General features: G+C 42.8%; 1 protein-coding gene across 1 annotated transcript in view; it reads left to right on the plus strand.

Moving 5' to 3' along the window:
- Window positions 1-23387, plus strand: part of rnf13 (ring finger protein 13) — a 37000-nt gene that overhangs the window by 10247 nt on the left and 3366 nt on the right. Inside the window, exons 4-8 of the mRNA XM_068729339.1 lie at window positions 1892-2014; window positions 17865-17952; window positions 18830-18920; window positions 19748-19853; window positions 20295-20388. Coding sequence (XP_068585440.1) covers window positions 1892-2014; window positions 17865-17952; window positions 18830-18920; window positions 19748-19853; window positions 20295-20388 — 502 coding nt within the window. The remainder of the gene's footprint in view (window positions 1-1891; window positions 2015-17864; window positions 17953-18829; window positions 18921-19747; window positions 19854-20294; window positions 20389-23387) is intronic.

A 23387-nucleotide genomic window follows, 5' to 3' on the forward strand; every position in this document is an offset into this window, starting at 1 on the left:
AATATTGTCTCACACACAAAACAGCCCCATGTCACCTAGCTTGGAATCTTGACAGAGCAGTGGGAATATATAATCAGTTTAAGGTGGTATTTCAGTCTTGTGGTGTTAAAAGTTGCGCAGACAGCAATTTATCTACATCTCTTTTCAGTCAAGGGTTTCAGGATTTCCCCTCCTTCCTCAGTTATTTCCTGTTTTTCCGCTGCCCTCTCTCCTCACTGCATTTTTTTTTATTTTTAAATATGTTTTTCTACCCAACAGAGGGCGCCCTTGCAGTGGTTTCAAAATATGGTAGAAGGAATGTGAGGCAGTGGCACAGTGATGTCATTTAACTCTAAGGCGGGGCTGCACTGGAGGCGACACCCAGAGGTGACGGCGGTGGGTGATTCCCTCATGTTTGCTCGCCCTGATCCCCGAATGTGACCTTTTGTATGTCAGCTCTCATTAATGTTTGACTAAAACCGGGGCGGTGCATTCAGTCAGCAACTTTGTCTGTTTTGTCGTGCGGCTTGGCTCGGAATTGTCAACAAATGTGTGATGTGTCACTGTGGCCATTTTCCATATGTGGCTCAGCTGCTGTTTGGGTCGTCGGTGTGGCAGCCGGGAGGATGCACTCACGCAGAATCAGTTTGCTGCTAGCAGACACCAACCAGAAAGTGCTGACTCTTCTTGATGTACGGGCTGTTTTTTTGTGTGTTGGCTTTAAGATAGAGAGAGAGAGTTGAACGTGGCTGGCAGAGTCCCAGAGTCCCACAGCAGTCCACACTTCCTGTTTACCACACACACACACACACACACACACACACACACACACACACACACACACACACACACACACACACACACACACACAGTGGTGTGAGTTACACTTGCATAAGAGCAGCAAAGGTTTAGAAATGCATATCACATCAGGCCCCTCCCTCCTCGTTTCCTGTGTATTTTCCTTTCATCATCTCTTTTCTGTTTATGTTCTCTTTTCTCACTCTGCCTCTTTTTGTCTTCACCTTTCTATTTTTGTCTTTCTCCATCTGCCTTTTTTGTCTGCATTTCAGTGGGTCTCTGATTGCATTTGCCTCCATATTTGTGTCTTTTTCCTGTTTTCCGCCTTTGTTCTCCTTCCCTTTATCACTCTGTCAGCCTCTCTGTCTAACCCTCTCTCTCTCTTCTTACTATCGCCGTCTCATCATTCACTTCAAAAGCTGTTGTCGGAAATGGGACGAAGACAGGAAGCGGCAGAGAGAGAAGGAGAGATGGGAAATACAAGGTCCAAACTGAGAACACCAGCTGTCTTGATAGCTTTTAGACTCCATGAAACATGCAAAAACACACAGGTTTTTATGGACATATAAAGACATGCGGCTTACACACTCATCGTTTTTGTGTGCCAGTGATAATCTTCACTCCAGTGGAAAGTTATGTCTTAATTATGCATGCATTACCATGTTCAATTTCTGTTTTGATATGCCAGTGTTACATCTGGGGCTGCAGCAGACGGCGTCTCAGCATTTTAATGAAAACATTTTTTAAAGATTGTTTTGATGGATGTTGGTAATTTGGAAGGAGCGGGAGGGTTGAACAAAGATGGCGCTGCCCAGACTTTGGGTCATGGAGCTCACACTGGATCCCGGGATGTAACTGTGTTGTCTTTAGCCTCTTTTAAGGTATACAGGCTCACTAAGCAGGTCCCTAAATCTGCATTTTAAGCTGACAATCTGACAAAGCAGTGTGAAACCCAGAAAAAATATATTGTACTACTGTGGGGCTATATAATGCTTTCTATAGATAATAGATATATTGTTTTGGAAAATCACTCTTGATTGACGCTTGTTTGACTTCTAGCGTAACGTGTATTTAAGCCATTCATGTGTCATGTCTGATGATGTCATCCCCACAGGGCTTCCTGATTGGGGCACGGCCAGAAAATGCGTGCGAGCCCATCGAGCCCCCTCCAAGGGACAACATGACGGGCGCCTTCATCGTCCTCATCAAGCGCTTCGACTGCAACTTTGACATCAAGGTAGTGTGTGTGTGTGTGTGTGTGTGTGTGTGTGTGTGTGTGTGTGTGTGTGTGTGTGTGTGTGTACGTGCGTCTCTAGTTATTGTCGGAGATGTAAGTCCTTCCTTACGAAACCACGTCACACCCTGAATCAATGCCGACTATCTTGATTTTTCATCTAAACATAACTATTCTAACTTCAATATCGAAGACAAACATTATTATTCTGATAGCTAAATAGGGTAGTGACTGTCTCACTAAAGCTCTGTGCAGCATTGTTGGTTCATTGGATTGTGACCCTTCCTTGTTAGAAGTGAAAGTATATAAGAGCAAGCTGCCAAACAGTATCTGTACACTACTGTGTGTTGCCTCACACTGCATTTGTATAAGATCACGTCTGCTCTGGTTCCCCTAAACACAACAACCTGCAAGAGCATCTGTTTCACTCCTCTGCCTTTTGTTTTCTGCTGGACTTGTGGGGTTAAAAAGTTCGGTTTGCGGCTGTTAATAAGTCAGTTAAGTTGCTGAAAGACGGAGAGAGAGAGCTGATCTCTATTAGTCAAGTGAGGCGGCCGGCCACGTGCAGGGCACAGAGGGTGGTGAAGGCATCATAAGTTGTGTATTTTGGGAGCGTCGCTTTGTTCAACACCAGAGAAGAGACATTGAGACGAGGAGAAAAGGGAAAATGAATCTGTATTTCTGACCTGCCATGAAAAAGCAGTCTAACAAATCATCTAACCCTTAGTTAAAACTTAACTAACTCATGCAAAGTCCAGCACAGTGGCTATGAATTAACCCAGGATTTGGTGTTGAACTGGGTCAGTGGCAGTTTTGAAGGAAACATGTCGCATCAATTGTTAATTTTCATTTAAATTTGCTCCACCAGCTTCAATGCCTCTGCAAGTGAACGCCAGAAGGAATTAAAATTTAGAGATGACAACAAAGTAAAAAAAGCACACAAATATTTATTTTTACAGATTTCAAGACATTTACTGTAGGTCTCTACTTTTTTCACGACCTGCAGACATACTTCAGTAGTGAAGACATTACCTTTCCTCCTAAAAACTTCACATTTGTGGTCTCAGCAAGTGAATTACAGAGTTTTATTATTATTAAAGCACCCTCTGATGATTCCCAAGGATGATTTGTGCCAGGTGTATGACTCAAAGTTTTCCAGTTTTTTGTTTGGTCATTTTATTTTATTTTTCTTCACTTTTACAGTAAAGAAACTCAAAATGTCCACATGCAGAAACACGGTGTGGTAGATTGGTTTTGAAATGCATCTTAAACCTCCAGCTTTTCATGGATTCAGAGACACAGAAGAGAGAATAGGAAAGAGTGAGGTAGAGAGTAGAGAGCCGGGGTTAGAGAGTGAGAGCATGGATGAGTAATGGGGTGAAAGCGAGGAAAGCATGCAGCCTCTTGGCAACTCTCTCTCTCTCTCTGTCTGTCTGTCTGTCTGTCTGTCTGTCTCTCTCTGTCTCTCTCTCATACTTTTCAGTCTTACCTTTTCACTCTGTACCTTCTTGGTTGCTCCCCCATTCATTCACTCTCACATTTCCCATCAATCACTCTTTTTCAATCTATTTTCTTGGCACTCTCTCTGTTGGTCTTTCCCTCTTGCTCTTATAGCCTAAGAAGGTCTTACTGCATCACACACACACACACACACACACACACACACACACACACACACACACACACACACACACACATGTTGACGGACGGGGCAGTGAGGTGTTCGCTTTGCTGGATTGTAACCAGACTCCGCTCCACATAGCTGTGTTTCACACAGACACACAACACACACACACACACCAGTCTCTCTGAACTATGTCAGATTTGACATTTAACCTCCTGCACCTCTCAGAGGAGCAGCTTTGACTTGTTGAAGTTTCTTGTTGCTGAGATCTGGTGGCATTTTTCAGTGTAACCTTGCATCACTCGTTCCATCAGTTGTGTCATAAAAGGTACAGAAACACTTTAATGCATTCCTCAACAGCACCTCAAAGTAAGTTGGGACATCTAGGCCAAGTTGATCTGTTGTTGTAGTCTGCTATCAAGAAAGAAAAAAAAAAAAGCCAAACATCTGCATCTTTAGAGGGTAAAAAGAAAGCTTGATTTTTAATGTAATCACATATTGAGTATTTCCTTAAAGCTCCTCCTCCCTCTCTCCCCACATTTCTTGTCAGTATCTCTAATATCAAAATTTAAGTAAAATGTTGATATGGCTCTAAATATAAATCCAGGTATTTACTGCCTAGATTTAAATTTCTCATAAATAAAACAAGCTTGAAAAAGACACCCTTTGATAATGATTAAAATAAACTGGGGTTTTACAGTAGGCTGGTAACTAGACCCTGTTTGAAGTTTGTGTGTAAAGGAGGGTGTCTTCCTGTCCTTCTCCCTATTCATATTTCTTTATATCCTTTACAATCTCTTATTTTCCCCTCTCTTTTCCTCACTCCCTGTCCCTGATTTTCTCCCCTCTGTCTCCCTTATATATGTACACACACACACACACACACACACACACACACACACACACACACACACACACACACACACACACACACACACACACACTCTGTCACTGTTTGTGAGGTCTGGCTGTGCTGCCTGGCTTCACTCTCTGGCTTAATGATTGCTCATATCTACACACATCGTCACATGGACACACACACACACACACACATATATATATTTACAGTTATCTCTCTCTCTCTCTCTCTGTCTCTCTAATGCACAAACAGCTTCCTCTGCCTCCTTCTTTGCCGTTGGCTATCATTTTCACTCCATTCCTCCTCTAGGTACCTTTTCCCTCTTACTGTTTCCCTCTTTCTCTCTCCTCTCTGTCACTCACTCACACACACACACACACACACACACACACACACACACACACACACACACACACACACACACACACACACACACACAGTTTGTCGCTGTCTACCTTGAATTCCTCTCTCTCTCTCTCTCTCTCTCTCTCCTCTCTCTCTCTCTCTCTCTCTCTCTGCCAGGCTCAGTTCCCTCCAGAAGCTGCAGGGAAACAAAGGAATAATAGATTCCATCTTGACTGAGACGTCGCACTCGTCTGTGTGGTGCAGGGGTGTCGCCCCCAACATGCCCGCTGCTTTATTTCATTGCCGTCCATCTCTCCTCTATAGCATTTAGCTATTAGCATCGAGTGAGCAACAGCACAGAGTTTTAATGGATCCATGGCCGTAATGGGCAATAAAACGGACACTCACCCACTTAACCCTCCGTCAAGTGTTAGCTCCTGAGAGAGTGTGTGTTAGAGATGTGTGTGTGTGTGTGTGTGTGTGTGTGTGTGTGTGTGTGTGTGTGTGTGTGTTGCGATAAGACATGACTGAGAGGAGGTCGAATGTCGAGAGAAAGTGTTTGAAATGGGGAGTGGTAAATTGGGATCATGTGAAGGGGTGTTAATGGGCACGAATGCTCTTTGTGTGAGAGAGAGAGACAGCATTCCTCCATGGCTGTTCCTTTTTATAAAATACATCTCTAGAGAGACGGGGTTTGCACTTCCTGTACAGTGTTTTTTTTTTTACAGTGATTTTTTTTTTTTAGTGGGGGGAGGGCTCCCTGGTGACCTTTTTGACCTTCCTGGGATGAGGGGGGAGTGAACAGGAAACCCGATCCCCTTTTCCACCCTCCTCTCCCTCCTGTGCCTCCTTTATGTCTTAGCGAGATTCTTTGCAGCCTGTCTGTTCGTCCCAGTACTGCCATCCAATAACACGCACACACTGCAGGTCTATATACATGGAGACATAATGTCCTCGTTATGTAACATGTACAGAGATAAGTCGAGCTCTGTGGAACCACGTTGTCACCCTCTTTCCTCTCTTTCTCTTATTTACACTCATTAAGTCTCTGCTGCCCTCTATGCCAAAACATAGAGAGGAGAACATAGAGATAGAGAAGGGTCATAAAGTCAACAAAGTGCCTCAATAAAGTCTGGTACCTAGCAATATCTTCCTTAGGTTTGCTAACATTACCACCCTAAAGGTTCATTGTGGAGTTATTGTAAACGTTATAGTAATAGCAGGTTTAAAAGTGAAAACGGGTCCAAAAGATAAAGATAGAAGCTGAAGCCTACAAATACAGTGGCTAGTGTAGCATAGAAGTGCTAACGCTATTTATTGATCTGTTAACTTACTCTGTTCATGTTAGCTCATGTAGGGACATTAAGTATTAGAAAGGTATATCTCCTTCCAACTTCTCAATGTAACGAGTATCACTATTACACAACATTTAAACCAGGACTAGCTCCGAGCCGCAAAACCAACCTGAAAATTAAGAAAATCCGATAGAAGTTCTTGAGAGCAGAGCTGTACAGCTGTCTGATCCTGATTGGAGCTAGCTAATGCTACGCGATGATTGGCCAGTCTGTGTGTCGAGGGTGGGACTTAGCTAAGGGTCAAATCACTACAAGTGACCCCATTCACATGGTCATGATACATTGTTAAAAACAAAAAATCATTTACAGCCACTGTAAAGGAGCATTAATACGTTTAGGAATCGGTCACCCCCTGCTTTGTTTTTAGTTGGTAGTGACCAGAGTGCTGTGCAAAAGCACCCAGTGGATGGTGGAGGTGACGGCTGTTTGTCTGGTGGAAAGTTCCCCATCTGAGAACCAGGTCATGCTATGACACAGTCCAAACCTTGTCTGGCAAAGGGCGGCTCAGACTAAACGTTCAGGCTGGTATAAATGCTTTTTGTCCCTTCAGGAAGCTGTGAACTTCACGTGACAGGGCAGACATCAGGCAACACACTCGAAACAATTCTCTCATTCAAAAACATTTCCCAAAAGTGTTCACTATACAGACTCCAGTTTGACCCATAAGTAGGCCAGGCCAATATCACCAGACAATGCATATATGTCTGACAGAGAGTACTTGACCACAATTATTAATAGAGAATAATCATAATAAGGTGTCCTTATCAAAAAATGTTGTTTATATTGTGTGATATATAAACAACATGTTTTCATAACATGTGTCATAAATTGCCAATTAAAAGCTGGAATACAATAACGTAAACAAATGTCAGAGTTGAAGATGCGGTGGATTAGATCAAGGTGGGGAAATAAAGGCTAAGGTCACTATTTTACACCAGTTTTTGGTGTAAATAATTATTGTAATTTTCTGTTCAGCACAAATTCAAGTTTACCCCCATTTTGAGTGGCAATAGACTGCGGGAAGCAAAATCTGCGGCATGTGGGACGTAATCCGTGTCAACGACGGGTTGCAAAGTGCCATTGATTGACAGCTAATCCATCCAATTTAAATGTCCTGGCTGGGATCGAGTAAAGAATAAAAGAAATAGCAGAAAGAAGCAGGTTAAAGTCCCACCAGCTTATCTTGAGGTGTGGCCATGCCAGGCTGCTAAACTAAACAAGTCTGAAAAGTTCTCGATGAATTGGGAGCGGTCATAAGGGCCTTATTTTCTCTGTAACAATATAATCTGTCCAGTCAGCTTCCAAGTAAGTCTAAAATCGTCTCGTGAGAGTTTGCTTTTACTAGCTGCAGCCCAAGTTAGTCATTATCTGTTCTGGTGGCTGGTAATTTCCCTGCTTACCTTTTTGTTTCCTACCTCTGCCTTACAGTAAGTGCATTTTATTGTGCTGCAGTGACCTCACAGCCCCTTGAGCTATCTACACACACACACACACACACACACACACACACACACACACACACACACACACACACACACACACAGAGGCCTCAGTCTTTATTCAAACAATGATCTAGCTTCCTGCACACACTCACTCAGTCTTATGACAGGGTATGACTACGGCTGACTGGGTGTATGACTAGCTTGAGTGTGTGAGAGAGAGAGGGCAGTAGCCGTGTCTCATGTGGCTGTTGGTTTTCTGAGCTGTTGTTAAGTCTGTTGCAACTTGTTGTGGCAACAAACAGCTCAGCCTGCTCCCTTTGGCTTAGAGGGCAAATACACGCAAATACGAACAATGGGCACAACTACTTTAAAGTTCAGATCAAATTGTTGATCAAATTGTTCTTGTACATTTCTCCAAACACAACGTTTCCTCACCTTTGGTCAATTTTTTTTTTTTTTTTTGAACATCAGAAGCAATTTACACCACACATGAAAACAAATCAACATAAAGCATTTCAGTACATTTAAATCTAACACACGCAAAAATTATTAAAGAAAAACAACAAATTGGGGCAGGAAGCATTGTTGAAATGTATTGTAGTTTATACGCGACACATTTAAAACAAATACAGTCTCCCTCACACACAGTTGCACTGTGCGGTGTTATCAGTATACATGGCCTCTCCCTGCAGTTTGCAGTTTTATTGAACTCGTTATCTAATCAGCCGTCTGGACCTTGAAACTAAAACCCAGCTCTGCCCTGTGCAGCATTCCTCTCAAACACTACGGAGAGAAAAAGGGGGAGGGCGGCATGGATGAGAAAGTGGGGAAGGGAGAGAGTAAAGGCGGGAGAAATATCAGAGAAGGGGGCCGGGCAGAATTGAGGAGAAGTTGGCAGCCGGGGTAATATAACAAGGGTAATGAGGGCAAAGAGAGGTGAGAAGTAGGTGGTTAAATTTAGAGAGGAGGTAGGAGGGGAGAAGAAATAAAAGAGGAAGGGTGGCAAGAGGAGGCAAAAAGGGTGGGAGGGGAAAGGTTGTGAATAGGAAGAGAGAATGGGTGAGGGGAGAGGAGAGGAACGTGAGGAGACATGAGGATGAATGAGAAGATAGGAGGAGCATCGGAGACAGAGGGAGAAAGTTAAAGGAGGAAGAGAGAGGAGGAAATGAGGACCTGATTGGGAGCTGCTGTCCAAACTGCAGAGGAGCAGAGCAGGGCCTAGCTGCATCTGATACAGTTTAGGGAAATGTGAACCAATGGAGGTGTACTTAAAAACAGCCTTTCTTTTAATGCAAATCAAGCGTTCCTCATGTATTGTAATTTTCTCCCCTGGAGTCTCAGGAGGTGTATTTTGGGGCTGTATACATAAAATTGACTTCCGGACGAGTCTGGAGAGGAGAAGAAGAAAGAAAAACATGATGGGGGAACATTTTCAGGTGGAGAGGAAGGAAGACAAAGGGGGGAAAAAAAGATGAATTGGGGGGTTAACATTGGAGCCGACCAGGCTGTTATAGAGACCAACACATGGTGACAGTTCGAAAACACTCATGATATACTTAAAACATCGGCTTTAATAATGCGTGAGAAAGGTGTGCTGTGCTGCTCACACTCATTTACACAAAGCTTAGGTCAAGTCTGCTCTATGCAAATGCAGACCAGAGACTGCAACAGGCTCCATGCAGGTCATTTCTACTGAGAGAGAGAGAGAGAGAGAGAGAGAGAGAGAGAGAGAGAGAGAGAGAGAGAGAGAGAGAGAGAGAGAGAGAGAGAGAGAGAGATCACACACACAAAGTGGTGATGCAGCAATAATTAGTGATGCTATCAGCACACTGTGTTCATACCACCAGTGTTTTTCAGATGCTAGTGTAGGAGTGGAAAGACAGATATGTGTGCAGCCATATTTACCCTCATAGGCAGCCATTTTTAATCATATCTCTTGGTAGATGTCAAGAACATTTTATTTATCTCGTCTCGTGTGTGAAATGTTTTTATAATGAACAGAATATACTCATCTCACCACCCTTTTTGGGATCCAAACGGTTAAGTCCAGCACCAGTGAGTGAGGCCGCTCCAGGTGGCACCGCTTACACACCTCCAGTCAGCTGTGACCAACATGAATCGGGTCTCACGCACATACATACTGTACGTACACACACACACACACACACACACACACACACACACACACACACACATATATTAATAGTTCAGTGACCTGTAGTGCAAAGCTACTTTGAAGTGCTCTTTTTTTTCCCCCATGTTTTCCCAGTTTATTGTTTTGTTTGTTTTTCTCAGCAACACCTTCCTTCACATTCATTCAGTCCCACGCGTTCACAGGAAGCTGCTCGACACAAAGACACAGTTGGCCGCCAAACAGCTGCAACCTTCTCGCCTCGCCGACGGGCCCGTAGACTCTGTAAGGCCTCAGTGTAATGCAGAATCAGAGTTCAGCAGGTTCGTATGGGCAAATGGAACTTCAGTAGAAAATCGGGTAAAAATAGTTTTCCAGTGCAGGGTTTCCCAAATCGTTTTATTGGGACGTTGCCCCCCCCCCCCCCCCCCCCCCCCCCCTTTAAGACCAATAACACAAGTAACGGCAATACAATTGAAAATATAAGATTATTAGCAACCAACTGCTTTAAAGTACCACCACAAAAACACCATGACATGACATTTCCAGGTATTTTAGATAGTTTATTAATGACGCAGTATTAATGCGTCATCATTATCCATAAAAATGATACCACAGTCCGTATTACTTGTATGCCTATTAGGGTCTTTTACTGTATCTAACGCTGTGCTTTTAACTGCCTGACAAAAAGCTTCTGGAGCTTGTCAACTTCATTCGCAGGGCTCCAAAAACAACAGCCAATTAAATAGAGTCCACACTGCCTTTTTAAAAATCCATAATTGCTCGACATCATGAATAAAACCTACAGTGTGTGTGCTGCAGGCCAAGTCAAAACACCACAGGGTGCCACAGTGAGAAAACTAGCATCAGATGGTCATTATGCTTTCCTGTTTGTTTTCAAACCAAGGCCCGATGCTACAGAAAAGGAGACATAATGTGTTGTTTGGAAGGCAGGAAGAGAGAGAACAGAGCTAGAAGTTTCTGGAGCCAAGTAATGCCGTCACATGACGACAAGATGTCGAGATGCCCTTGAGAAAGGCACTTAGCCGATACTTTTTCCAGTGTATTTCCACTGTAGCTGTGCAGGCCAGCAGCTACGTAAACACGTCAACAAAAAAGTACTCAGAAGCATTATGCTGATTTGTCAACTTTCTTTGGTAAAATAAAATTAAAATACAATTTGTATTGAGATATTTTGTCATTTTTTCCCCACAACACCATCATAATTGAGTTGGGTGTGTGCAGAGGGAGAACAGCAGGATATGTGTGGTCAGGGATAATGGCAATTAAGTGGTTTGGTGAAGGCTGTTAAATTGACTTGGATATCTGCGCTACAGCTCGGCACAATTGTCTGCAGATGGTAGAAGAGGTGGTGAGGCCTTCTTAACGTTAGCTTCTGTTAGTGTGTTTATAGCCACACACTTGCATTCTTCCTTTTTTTCACATCTTATATTCCCTTTCTCCCTCTCCTTTTTTATGCCTCTCTGTCTGTGTTTTTTCTCCCCCTCTCCTCAGTCTCAGGAATGCATTGAATGTCCTTATCTTTGCCCATGTTAACACAAGGGTGAACCAGCAGCAGAGGTTGAATTCCTCTGCAGATCCCAGGCAGACAGGACACAGACCACACACTGGCATCTAGACAACCTTCAGCCAAAATGGCTTTTAACGTTTACTGTAAAAACCAGCAGCAGGGGAGCAGACCTTCTGTCAGAACGTACAGCCTACATTTCAGTATTGTACCCGCTAAGTAGATCTTAGGAATTAAAGCTCGACCTCAAGATGTTTGGTTACAGGAGAAATTTTCTGTTTCTCAAATTAGCCACATCTGGCAAACATTTGGCTTGTGTCAAGTAGTTACAGTAGTTTCTTATTTGCATGATTTGATTTCCAACAAACTGGCAGACTAACACGTTGAGGCGTAACATGATGCAAATGACACTACATGCACGTACCACATTCAGGTTAATACAGTAGTGTTTCCATTACTTCCCCTTTCTTCAAAACTGCATTCAGAACCAACCTATTTAAATCTGCACACCATATTTTAACTGTTCACTTTGCAAGTCGTTTCGACGAAAGATCAAAATAATTGACTGTTGTCTTTTTCATCACACAACAAAGGCCTCATGGGCTGATACGCAGCCATCCAATAATTACACTGACCACAAGACGATGAGTGTCCGGATCCATTTGATTCAGTTCAGTTGACGATGATTGATTAAGAGTTATATTTTTATGTTTGCTGTGTCCATACTAATCAGAGCGGCACATCGCGCAATTGCAAGTTGTAAAAAGTTCAATCAGTCACCAACAGGTCGGAATATTAGAGGAAAGATGAAAACGAAGTTAAACATCTGGCTGAAATGAGTTTTACAATCACAGCTGGATATAATATCATGATATTAAGGTCATATTACCCCCCCCCCCCCGTTATTAGTATTATCTTTCACCCTTTTCTTTGATTAACTGATTATTGACCTTTTAGCTAGTTCCCGGTGCTATTTAACGACACGACTACGCCAATGAGCGCTTGAGCGACACATCAACGATGACTCAGCGTTGTTGCTCTTGTCCCCCCCCCCAGCTCACTTTCCTTTCTTAAAAAACTCACACACACACACACACACACACACACACATACACATACATACATACATACATACATACATACATACAGTTGTGGTCAAAAGTTTACATACACTTGTAAAGAACATAATGTCATGGCTCTCTTGAGTTTCCACGTTATTTCTACAACTCTGATTTTTCTCTGATAGAGTGATTGGAACAGATACTTCTTTGTCACAAAAAACATTCATGAAGTTTGGTTCTTTCATGACTTTATTATGGGTTAACAGAAAAAGTGATCAAATCTGCTGGGTCAAAAATATACATACAGCAGTGCTAATATTTGGTTACATGTCCCTTGGCCATTTTCACTTCAATTAGGCGCTTTTGGTAGCCATCCACAAGCTTCTGGCAAGCTTCTCGTTGAATCTTTGACCACTCCTCTTGACAGAATTGGTGCAGTTCAGTTAAATTTGATGGCTTTCTGACATGGACTTGTTTCTTCAGCATTGTCCACATGTTCTCAATGGGATTTAAGTCAGGACTTTGGGAAGGCCAGTCTAAAACCCTAATTCTAGCCTGATTTAGCCATTCCATTACCACTTTTGATGTGCGTTTGGGGTCATTGTCCTGTTGGAACACCCAACTGCGCCCAAGACCCAACCTTCGGGCTGATGATTTTAGGTTATCTTGAAGAATTTGAAGGTAATCCTCCTTCTTCATTATCCCATTTACTCTCTGTAAAGCACCAGTTCCATTGGCAGCAAAACAGCCCCACAGCATAATACTACCACCACCGTGCTTGACGGTAGGCATGGTGTTCTTGGGGTTAAAGGCCTCACCTTTTCTCCTCCAAACATATTGCTGGGCATTGTGGCCAAACAGCTCAATTTTTGTTTCGTCTGACCACAGAACTTTCCTCCAGAAGGTCTTATCTTTGTCCATGTGATCAGCAGCAAACTTCAGTCGAGCCTTAAGGTGCCGCTTTTGGAGCAAGGGCTTCCTTCTTGCACGGCAGCCTCTCAGTCCATGGAGATGCAAAACACGCTTGACTGTGGACACTGACACCTGTGTTCCAGCAGCTTCTAATTCTTGGCAGATCTGCTTTTTGGTGGTTCTCGGTTGACTCTTCACCCTCCTGACCAATTTTCTCTCAGCAGCAGGTGATAGCTTGCGTTTTCTTCCTGATCGTGGCAGTGACAAAACAGTGCCATGCACTTTATACTTACAAACAATTGTTTGCACTGTTGCTCTTGGGACCTGCAGCTGCTTTGAAATGGCTCCAAGTGACTTTCCTGACTTGTTCAAGTCAATGATTTGCTTTTTCAGATCCATGCTGAGCTCCTTTGACTTTCCCATTGTAGCGTTTGTGGGCGTTTGTATCCAATGAGCCCTATTTAAATGGCCTCAGAGAAGTCACCAGCTGTAGTCACTCATAATCACTCACAAGAAGTTAAGAGGCCATGCTATGAAGCTCATTTCATTGACACAACTTTCTAAGTCACCAAAATTGCTAATTCATGTTGCTGTATGTATATTTTTGACCCAGCAGATTTGGGCACTTTTTCTGTTAACCCATAATAAAGTCATGAAAGAACCAAACTTCATGAATGTTTTTTGTGACAAAGAAGTATCTGTTCCAATCACTCTATCAGAGAAAAATCAGAGTTGTAGAAATAACTGGAAACTCAAGAGAGCCATGACATTATGTTCTTTACAAGTGTATGTAAACTTTTGACCACAACTGTACATACATACATACATACATACATACATACATCCATCCATCCATCCATCCATCCATCCATCCATCCATCCATCCATCCATCCAGACCCGGTGTTTTTTTGTTTGTGTCACTTATCCAGACAGCCTGCCTCGAGACGCACACAGTTGCCATTGATAGCTCCTTCACAATACGCCCTCAGAAGACAACACATGTGAACACAATGCTGCGGCTGCCATACACGCTGCTTCACGTATGCCTGCGCATAAAATTACAGTGACAGGGAGCGGACAAAAGACAGTGCTGTTCTGTATAAGCATCCACGCAGGCCACGATATACACACACACACACACACACACACACACACACACACACACACACACACGGTTCACTCCTCATAGGTCTAAATGGATTTCCTTGCTTCACAGCAGAGTACAATGGTGGTATAGAGAGGCCTGGCTGCAGGGCTCACATACTGCACTCACACACCCACTGGTAGCTCAGGTCAGTGTGAGGGACCTCGTTCTATTATTTAACGGAGCAAATAACTTTCATATTTTGACCCATGCTCATCTGATTATCTTTACTTGGTACGGTCTCTGCCTCACATCATGGTCTCTCTCTCTCTCTCACTCTCACTGTCTGGTTTTGGGTCAGGTGTTAATTTACCACAGGAGGGTCGCATGTGCTCTGAATAATAATTAACATCCCCAATTCCTCTGTGGCTTCAGGTAGCAGTGGTTTAAAAGGAAGATAATCATAGATTCTTTTTACTTTTTACACACTATTAATCTGTAATGTTTCTGGTTAGATTTAATTTTTTAAGTGTGTGTCAACAATACCTCAGGCTGCCGTGCTCACTTCTTTTTCAGCAATAATTTGCCACATTTTTATAGAAATGGCAGAACGTCAGGAAACTACTAACTTAGGAGCCAATTTAGTGACTAACATGAACCCAATGTGAGAAAATGGCAGTTCAGTCTGATTATCAACAAATCTCAAAATATAATCTAAGATAAAATAAATAAAAAATATAGCATAAATGTGAGGTACTTAGCTTTTGTGTTTCAATGTTTAGGTTTTAGGGCAGAGTTTTCACATTTTTGTGTTGTGTGTATCATAAACAAACTAAATCCATTAATTCTATATGATTTTGTATAATATTTTTTATTCTTTATTAGGAGACATTACACTGTTAGAATAAGGTTTTCTCTTCGTTCACATCTTTTTTTGATGCGTTAGAGTGACGTTTTAAGGAATCTGATGCAAATTGTCTTCACCCCACCCCCTCAATTTTAGAGGAAACCTTCACCATCCAAAGTCTGTCTCCGTCTGTGGAAGAACACATAATGATTTATTCCAGTGTTATATCGTCACATCCTATTTCCTCCACCACATCTGTTGTGAGCGATCAGCCTCAACAATGGTGATATACAGGATACTGTGGGATCTCTACTGTGTCAGAGCCACAGAAACAGCTCCGCAGATGGAAGATCCTCATTCCATCAGCTTCCTCTACATCCATGCTGCAGCACACATGGCCCTCTGGCCTCTGTTGCTGGAAAGATCCCTGTTTGAATCCCTTTTTAGTGTCTTCATTATAACCCTTTTCTGGAAGCACAACCTGCTGTTTTTAAAGGATTTTTTGTGAAAATAGTCTGCCGATAGACAGAGAAGATTTAACAGGATCTCAGAGTTTTTGGTCACCTGACTTTTAAGCATAGATTTGTGTTTGTTATTTTTGCTTCAAATACCTAAAATCCTAGTACTACGATCATTAAAGCAGCCACACATACACTGAATAAGATGCATTTAGACACCAAGAATTTTAGTTCGACAGTTTTTTTCTGGTGCAACTTGCGTCTCATTAGTTATGTAATCACCATCACATTTACAACGCAACTTTCCTGCTAAATTGATTTTGCAAGCTATCGTGTTATGTAACATTCAGTTGATGTTTCTGGGCTTCTAGTCGAGAGAAAAAAACAAAACACTGACAATGTTTGTCCGAACCAATTTTGTGAATTTTAATATATAGGTGTTGACAGATATAAAAAGAAGAAAAATAAATTTCCTTTTTGAGGATGACAGCTGTGCGCACACACACACACACACACACACACACACACACACACACACACACACACATACACACACACACGCACAGTGAACAGGTTACACTGAAAGCTGAAGCATCTGTTTTAATGCGGCAGTGAGAGGCTTAACTTTTACAGAGAACACATCTATGATTAATGAGTGTGGACATGGTGGCATGTTTATGCAACAGTTTAAACACATTTAACACACACACACACACACACACACTCAAGCATGCACACTCAAGCATGCACAGATATACACACGTCTACACTTTTTGCCAAACTGGAGGAGTGATTACTGTCTTAGCCAGTATTTATCACAAGAAGGCTGCTAACTGAAAAGAAGAAAGTGCCAAAACAACCTGGCTTCCAATCAAAGATTACTTCAAAGTAGAATATGTAAATACCAATATTTTACTTATGGAGTTATATAGATGCAACAGGATTTTAATATATATATATATATATATATATATATATATATATATATATATATATATATATATATATATATATATATATATATATATATATATATATATATATATGAACTGAATTGTAATGTTTAAAAAGTTGATAAATGAGATAATGATTTTGTTTGCTTGTCAACTGATTTGAAGGACAGACCTGTTTTAGAAGAGCTGTCAATCATTCTGTAAGTTAAACAGCTTTCAGTCTTGTTTTTTGTTTTGTTGTGTTTGCCATGGTACTGAGGTCGCTCTTTGGTTTGCATGTGGATAACAGGTTTTGCCTGAAATTATGCTGAGCAGATAGTCGGAGCTCGTCATGAGTGAGCAGGTCTGGCCTTCAAGTGCTTTGCTCCAGGGCACAATGCTCTTTGTTTGGATCAAAAGCTGTGACATCAATGAAATATATAAAAACCTATATGAAATAAGAAAGTGTGGCACATTAATAACAAGAAGAGGCGACCGAGATAAAGTCAGAAATGTCAAAATGTGAGATGTTTTCTAATTGAGCAAAATCAGTGTGCTGAATTTCTGCATTTGTCGTACCTTCTCTTCTAACCTTTAGCCCACTCATCCGCTCCTCTGTGGCCGAGCAGCTTTCTTTGGACCGCTGTAACTGAACACTTCCTGTTTTGGATCTTCCGGTTACAGCTCAGCCAGCTTCGATGAGCAGTCGGTGTTTATTGTGGAGGAGCGAGCTGTCGGGGGCGTGAAATGCAAACATCTTGTCTCCTGCAAACACTTTCTGGGAAACGGGCTGTAAACATGTTGTCGAATGCTACTGTGAAGCCACAGCGCTGCTTTAACTGTGGTCTCTGCTGTCAGCACTATTTATTCTCTTTTTGGGAATTCAGTTCGCAAAGCCAGATCATACATTCGGGTCATATAGGCAGTAGAGAGCATCCTTAAACTGGAAGTGGTACATTTGTAAAGCTGATGTTAGAGAATGGATCGTACCTTTTTAGATTGGAGGATGACTGGTGCATTTGAACCTGAGAAATCGAGGGATTTCCACGCCTCTAGTCATGTTGAATGTGGTGTGATGGTGCTGGAAATCAGATTTGGTCACATTATCTGACACAGAACCCCGGTTCTCTCACATCCCACCTTCACCTAAGGCTGTTTTTAGTCTCTACCCTAGCAGCAGCTGAGGCTAGCCTACTAATAACCACCAGGTGTTTGCACCAAAAAGGGGGATCCATTTGATAATCGCAGTGCAAATGTATTTTGTCTCCTCACAGGTCCTCAATGCTCAGAAAGCCGGATACAAGGCCGCCATTGTTCACAATGTGGTCTCTGATGACTTAATCAGCATGGGATCCAATGATCGTAAGTAACCACAACCTCTTCCTTTTTTCTTCTCTTTAGCACTTAAGCATTTAGCATCGTACATTGCTGCCTGGTTACGTGCCTCTGTTGACAGAGGATGTGCTTTGTTTTTCTCTTAATCCCTGAGCCTGAGGAAAAAGTTTATTTCAAGATGTATACAATGCCCTGCCCCTCTAGTACTCCCTGCCCATGAATCCACGTTGTGTCCGGGGTTTTCTTTCAGTTAGGGATCACATATATTCTCACTCAAGGGGGATGCAGCACAGTCATAAACTACCCAGAAGGCTTCTTGTCCTGATTAAGTGTTTCTCAAGATGATGTTTTATCTCACTGGGGGATGCCAGTTAGTCGAGGGGTTTCTCCTGTCGCTTCTTCAGCTCACTGAAGGTGTCGGTATGCCCATCATCAGCCATTGCTTGTTTTGACTGACCAACAGTCAAAAAGCCATGTTATTTTTAATGACAGAAGAGACCATGAAAACATGCAATTACTCACATTTGAGAAGCTGGAACCAGTGAGTTTTGGGGTATTTTTTTGCTTGATTAACCGAATGATTGACTAATCATTGCAGCTGTAGTTCAGCCACGTCTCGAAGTCTTCATCATGCGTTGAAGAACTTTAAGCAAACTCCATCAGTTGATGAAGACTGTTAAATGTAGTTAAACTTCCAGAGACAGAAAGTAAGTGTTCCTCGAGTTACGTTTTTTGCCAAATCCTGACACATTTAAATAAGTTTCTCAGTGTGCTTCAAACGGAAAGTCTTTCTAACAAGACTTAGATTTTTAACACCGGCCTCAAAAGCATGTTTCAAGATCGTTCAGAGGATTTAGGCATTGATATAGAGTCATATGATGTATATTTATTTTTTCCTTTTTAGTGGATATTATGAAGCAGATAGATATTCCCTCGGTGTTTGTGAGCGAGCAAACCGCCAACTCTCTGAAAGAAGACTTCACGTATGACAAAGGGTAAGTCTCAACACAAATCTCATTTTTCCCATCATCAATATATATATATAGATATATATATATATATATATAGATATATATGTATAGATATATATATATATATATATATATATATATATATATATATATATATATATATATATAGAAATATATATATATATATATATATATATATATATATATATATATATATATATAGAAATATATAGAGCTTCTTCCAGACCAGTTGAATCTAATATTGTTGTAGAGTAACGCCTGCAGCGTGGACTGTAATAGAGCAAGGTGGAGGATTTGTCTTGTGATGAGTTGAAATGTCTCAGCCTGTCAGAGGAGCCCAGAGAGTCCCAGCGTTAACGTTTTCAAGTTTTAAATCAGCTGTGTGTGTGTGTGTGTGTGTGTGTGTGTGTGTGTGTGTGTGTGTGTGTGTGTGTGTGTGTGTGTGTGTGTGTGTGTGTGTGTGTGTGGTGCTTGTCAGATACCATCCAAACACTGAGGGTTATTCCCAAGACTTCTGCAGAGGAATGAGCACCAAACATGGTCTTGGCAGAGTTCTGTCAGTGTGGACCGAGTTGGCTGTGCGGTGATATGTCTGCTGAGGCAGTTCTGTGAGAAGAAGTAGTCCCCCCCCCCCCCCCCCCCGCCCCCAGTAACTCATCGTGTGAAATGTCATTACGTTGATAGAGGGCCCTATGTGTGACCGTCAGGCCGCTTGTTTTTGAACAATGCAATGGCGTAATGAAACCTCAACACGGCGTCTGTGGAGGCCTTGCTCAGAGTGTCTGTGTTAACCTGTCAACACCTGACAGTGGCTCTGCTTGTTGTTCTAGGGGACACGTGGTCCTCATGCCAGACTTCAGCCTGCCGCTTGAATACTACCTGATCCCCTTCCTCATCATCGTGGGAATCTGCCTCATCCTCATCGTTGTTTTCATGGTAGGTACATCTTTGTTTAAACGCAAAGTACATTCTTCTGATGAACTTCTGCTGCACATATAAAGGCAGTGATTTTAATTTTACTGGCTGGTATTCTAAAGAAGTTCTGCCTCCTGAGTACTCGCAACACTGTCAACCATTCATTTTTAAATGTCTACTCTATTACAGTAGGAAAAGTACAACATTTTGAGTTTTGAGATTGGCCCTTTGTCAGGTACCAGACTGACATCTAGCTCGAAACATCACACTTTTCCTAATGTGACAGAAATCACAGTTACAGTTTTTTGGACTCGATACCTGCACAAGAAAGTCGAGGTGTGTGTGTGTGTGTGTGTGTGTGTGTGTGTGTGTGTGTGTGTGTGTGTGTGTGTGTGTGTGTGTGTGTTAAACGTGCTGATCTTAAAAGCATTCTGACATCTTTCTTTCTTCCGCCATTCCTAGATCACCAAGTTTGTCCAGGACCGACACAGGGCTCGGAGGAGCCGCCTGCGTAAAGATCAGCTCAAGAAACTTCCCATCCACAAGTACAAGAAAGGTATGGAGGCCATCTCAGATACCTCAAGTACCTGTACCATCTCAATCTCTACGTCATTTACAGTATAGCACTCACTCTGAACCGTAGAGATGCTACATCCTTCTGTGCCGGGCTGCTCTTTGTCACATGATTAAGCCCAGAGGAGCGATGTCATCAATGCATTACGACACATCATTCCTCCCCGGAGCTCTGCACCTCGGAGCTAATCGGATTAATATGGACTTGAATTTTTTCCACAAAGCCCTCCATGGCAGATTAGAGCTCCTCTCTGTTGTGACTGGACACATGACTGATGGTCTGGAATGTAGTCTGATGCCAGAGGCATGACGGCGGTTGTCATGTGTCAGACGTGTTTAGCGGTTGTACAGTTTGTGCTGCTGGTTTGTGAGGACGGTAAGGTACAGGAAGTAAATACGATATCTTTGCGTGACGCAAAGGCTATAGCATTGTTTTGCAATGCAAATCCACTTTGTGCTGTGGTCAAGTACGTTTTTTGTATTTAGAGGGGTTTTTTGTGCCAGCTTTCCTCCGTGCAGCTGTTTTCTGCTAACTGGAAAACTCCTGGCTTCAATCAGCTGTGCTGGGGAACACCGAGGAGCTTTAGAGATGACGGGTGGCGCATGATAAGTACCCCCCCCCCTTCCTTCGCAAAGCTGCTAATGGAGGGTGCTATGAGTCGAGCGGCTCCTCCCCTGGCCTTGGCAGAAAACGGATGCACGTGCGACACACCAGCTAAAAGCAGCATGTGTTGCTCATATAGCTGTTCTCGTCACGTCAGGCTCTGTGGGTTTTTTTGTGCCCAATCTCTGACTCAGGGTTTCCACCAGGCACCAGCTACAGGGAGTTAGGATGTCCAGGATGTCCAGGAAAGGGCCTCCAGGGGCGGCGTCTGCACTCCTGTCAGCTGAGTCAGAGGCGACACAGGAAGGGGATACCAAATCTCTACCTAAGCACCTTTTAAGCCCGGCACTCTGGAGCAAGGCTAGCTTGGCAAAGAGCCGGGTTTGAGCATTGTGAACCAGTCTCTGCTGTCCAATGCGGTTTATTGTCACAGTGTTTACGCCAGGTCAGAGTAGGACCGCTGATAAAAGAAACAATGTACTGTCATGGAAATGAGCTCAACACCTGGATAATGGTTGATGTACTCGTCACCAAAAAGGTTTTTACGCAATAACCACGGTTTTATCTCCTCCCAGGCTCTTCCGTCTCCAAATGTGAGTTTTCGGCAGTAACAGCCAATTTCGCAGCAGTTGGTTAACCCAAATCCTATGCGTCACAACTTCCCGTCAGAAACAGCCTAAAAGGGAAACCACTTTTTACAATGTAATATTTGGATACCATTGGTTTGTTTCAGAGGCAAACACTTAGTCAGTCATGCTCTTATTGAGCTGTTTTTTTTACATCCTTTTCAAATCTTTATTGCTAATGCTGTTGAGCATGTATTCAAGTTCTACCATTGATATTTACCTCGACAGTTCTTATGTAGATTTGGGCCAGAGGTGATGATAATGTCAGACCTGCATGTATGGAAATAGAGTTCACAGGCTGAAATGAATAGTGGCTCACACAAAGGGAGTCTTTATGGATGGTGCACAATGCCTTAATGAAACCATGGTACGCGTGTAATTCACGCACAATACCGGTCTGAGCAGCAGCATGCGACATGAGATCCGTCTAAATGTTCAGGATTATGTAATACCAGCTGCCACAGCTGTCGGCGCACAGCGAGCGCTCCGCTATTAACTTGACGTACGCTCTGGTGTTATTGCAGAGCCTTGCGTCATCCCCACTTAGGCTGAGGCCTGACGCTGATTTTTTTTGGCCCCTCTGGGTGGCGAGTTTTGCCAACAACTGGCGTCTAGCAGCCGTTAAAGCCAGAAATTGTGAACACATGCACACGCACACTCACAGTGAACTGCAAACTGGCTGAGGAAAACGATGGGGGTTGTTTCAGACCCTTCATTAGACCGAGAGGCCGGACTCTCCCTCTGACCCCTGAACTCCAGTCTGATCCCTCCCTGCGTACATTGAGTCACACCACCACCCCTCCCCTCCACGGCTTTCTCTTCCAAACCATAGGCGGGGAGCACACACACACACACGCACTGAACAGAGCAGCTGCAGTGTCTCAGCCGTGTGTGTGTGTGTGTGTGTGTGTGTGTGTGTGTGTGTGTGTGTGTGTGTGTGTGTGTGTGTGTGTGTGTGTGTGTGTGTGTGTGTGTGTGTGTGTGTGTGTGTGTGTGTGTGTGTGTGTGTGTGTGTGTGTGTGTGAGGCATGTTGATGTCAGTACAGAGGAGCTCTCTCTGTCTCTCAGTTCACTGGCCTCAGTGCCAGTTGCCCTCGTCCGGTTGGCTCAACCAGTGACGAACTGTGCAGAAGCCATTTTTTTTTACATTTATTCTGTCACCCTCTCTTCCAATTCATCCGAAGCTCGTGGGACAGTGTGGTTTCCTCTGATTGATGAAACATAGTGGGGAGGAGAGGTGAGTCCCTTTTTTAAGGTGCACTACTGGCCCCAAAAACATCTGAAAAGTGTACACATTTGCCAAAACATGATCTAGAAGTTTTCGATTGGCCTTGAAAAATGTATTTTACCACCCAACTTCAAAGCTGACTCGACTCAAAATACAAAAAAAACATACACAAAGACTTGTATTGATCACCTTTTAGACACTTTGGTAGAAATGGTTTTATTGATCCGTTCTTTCACATTCTTTTCACATAAAACTTCTCCAAACACATCTGGTAATGATTATTATTGGGGAATCATTTTATGTATTAGCAGCTTGTCTTTTTTTTAGCACTGCTCTTGACACGCGTGCTGTTCCTGTGAGACTCGTGAATGTCAGCTCACATGTGCTCACTGGACACTGTCCTGGGCCAGTTAACCCAGACAATGTTATTATTATTACCTTACTGTAATGGCCCAAACTACAAGAGACCCAAGTTGTAAAAAAAACAAAGTTCTGAGTTCAGTAAGCCACTGAACCTTTTTCTC

Source organism: Cebidichthys violaceus, unplaced genomic scaffold (assembly GCF_023349555.1).
Source record: "Cebidichthys violaceus isolate CVI_PGR_0920_01 unplaced genomic scaffold, fCebVio1.0.p SCAF_101, whole genome shotgun sequence".
NCBI classification, from domain to species: domain Eukaryota; kingdom Metazoa; phylum Chordata; class Actinopteri; order Perciformes; family Stichaeidae; genus Cebidichthys; species Cebidichthys violaceus.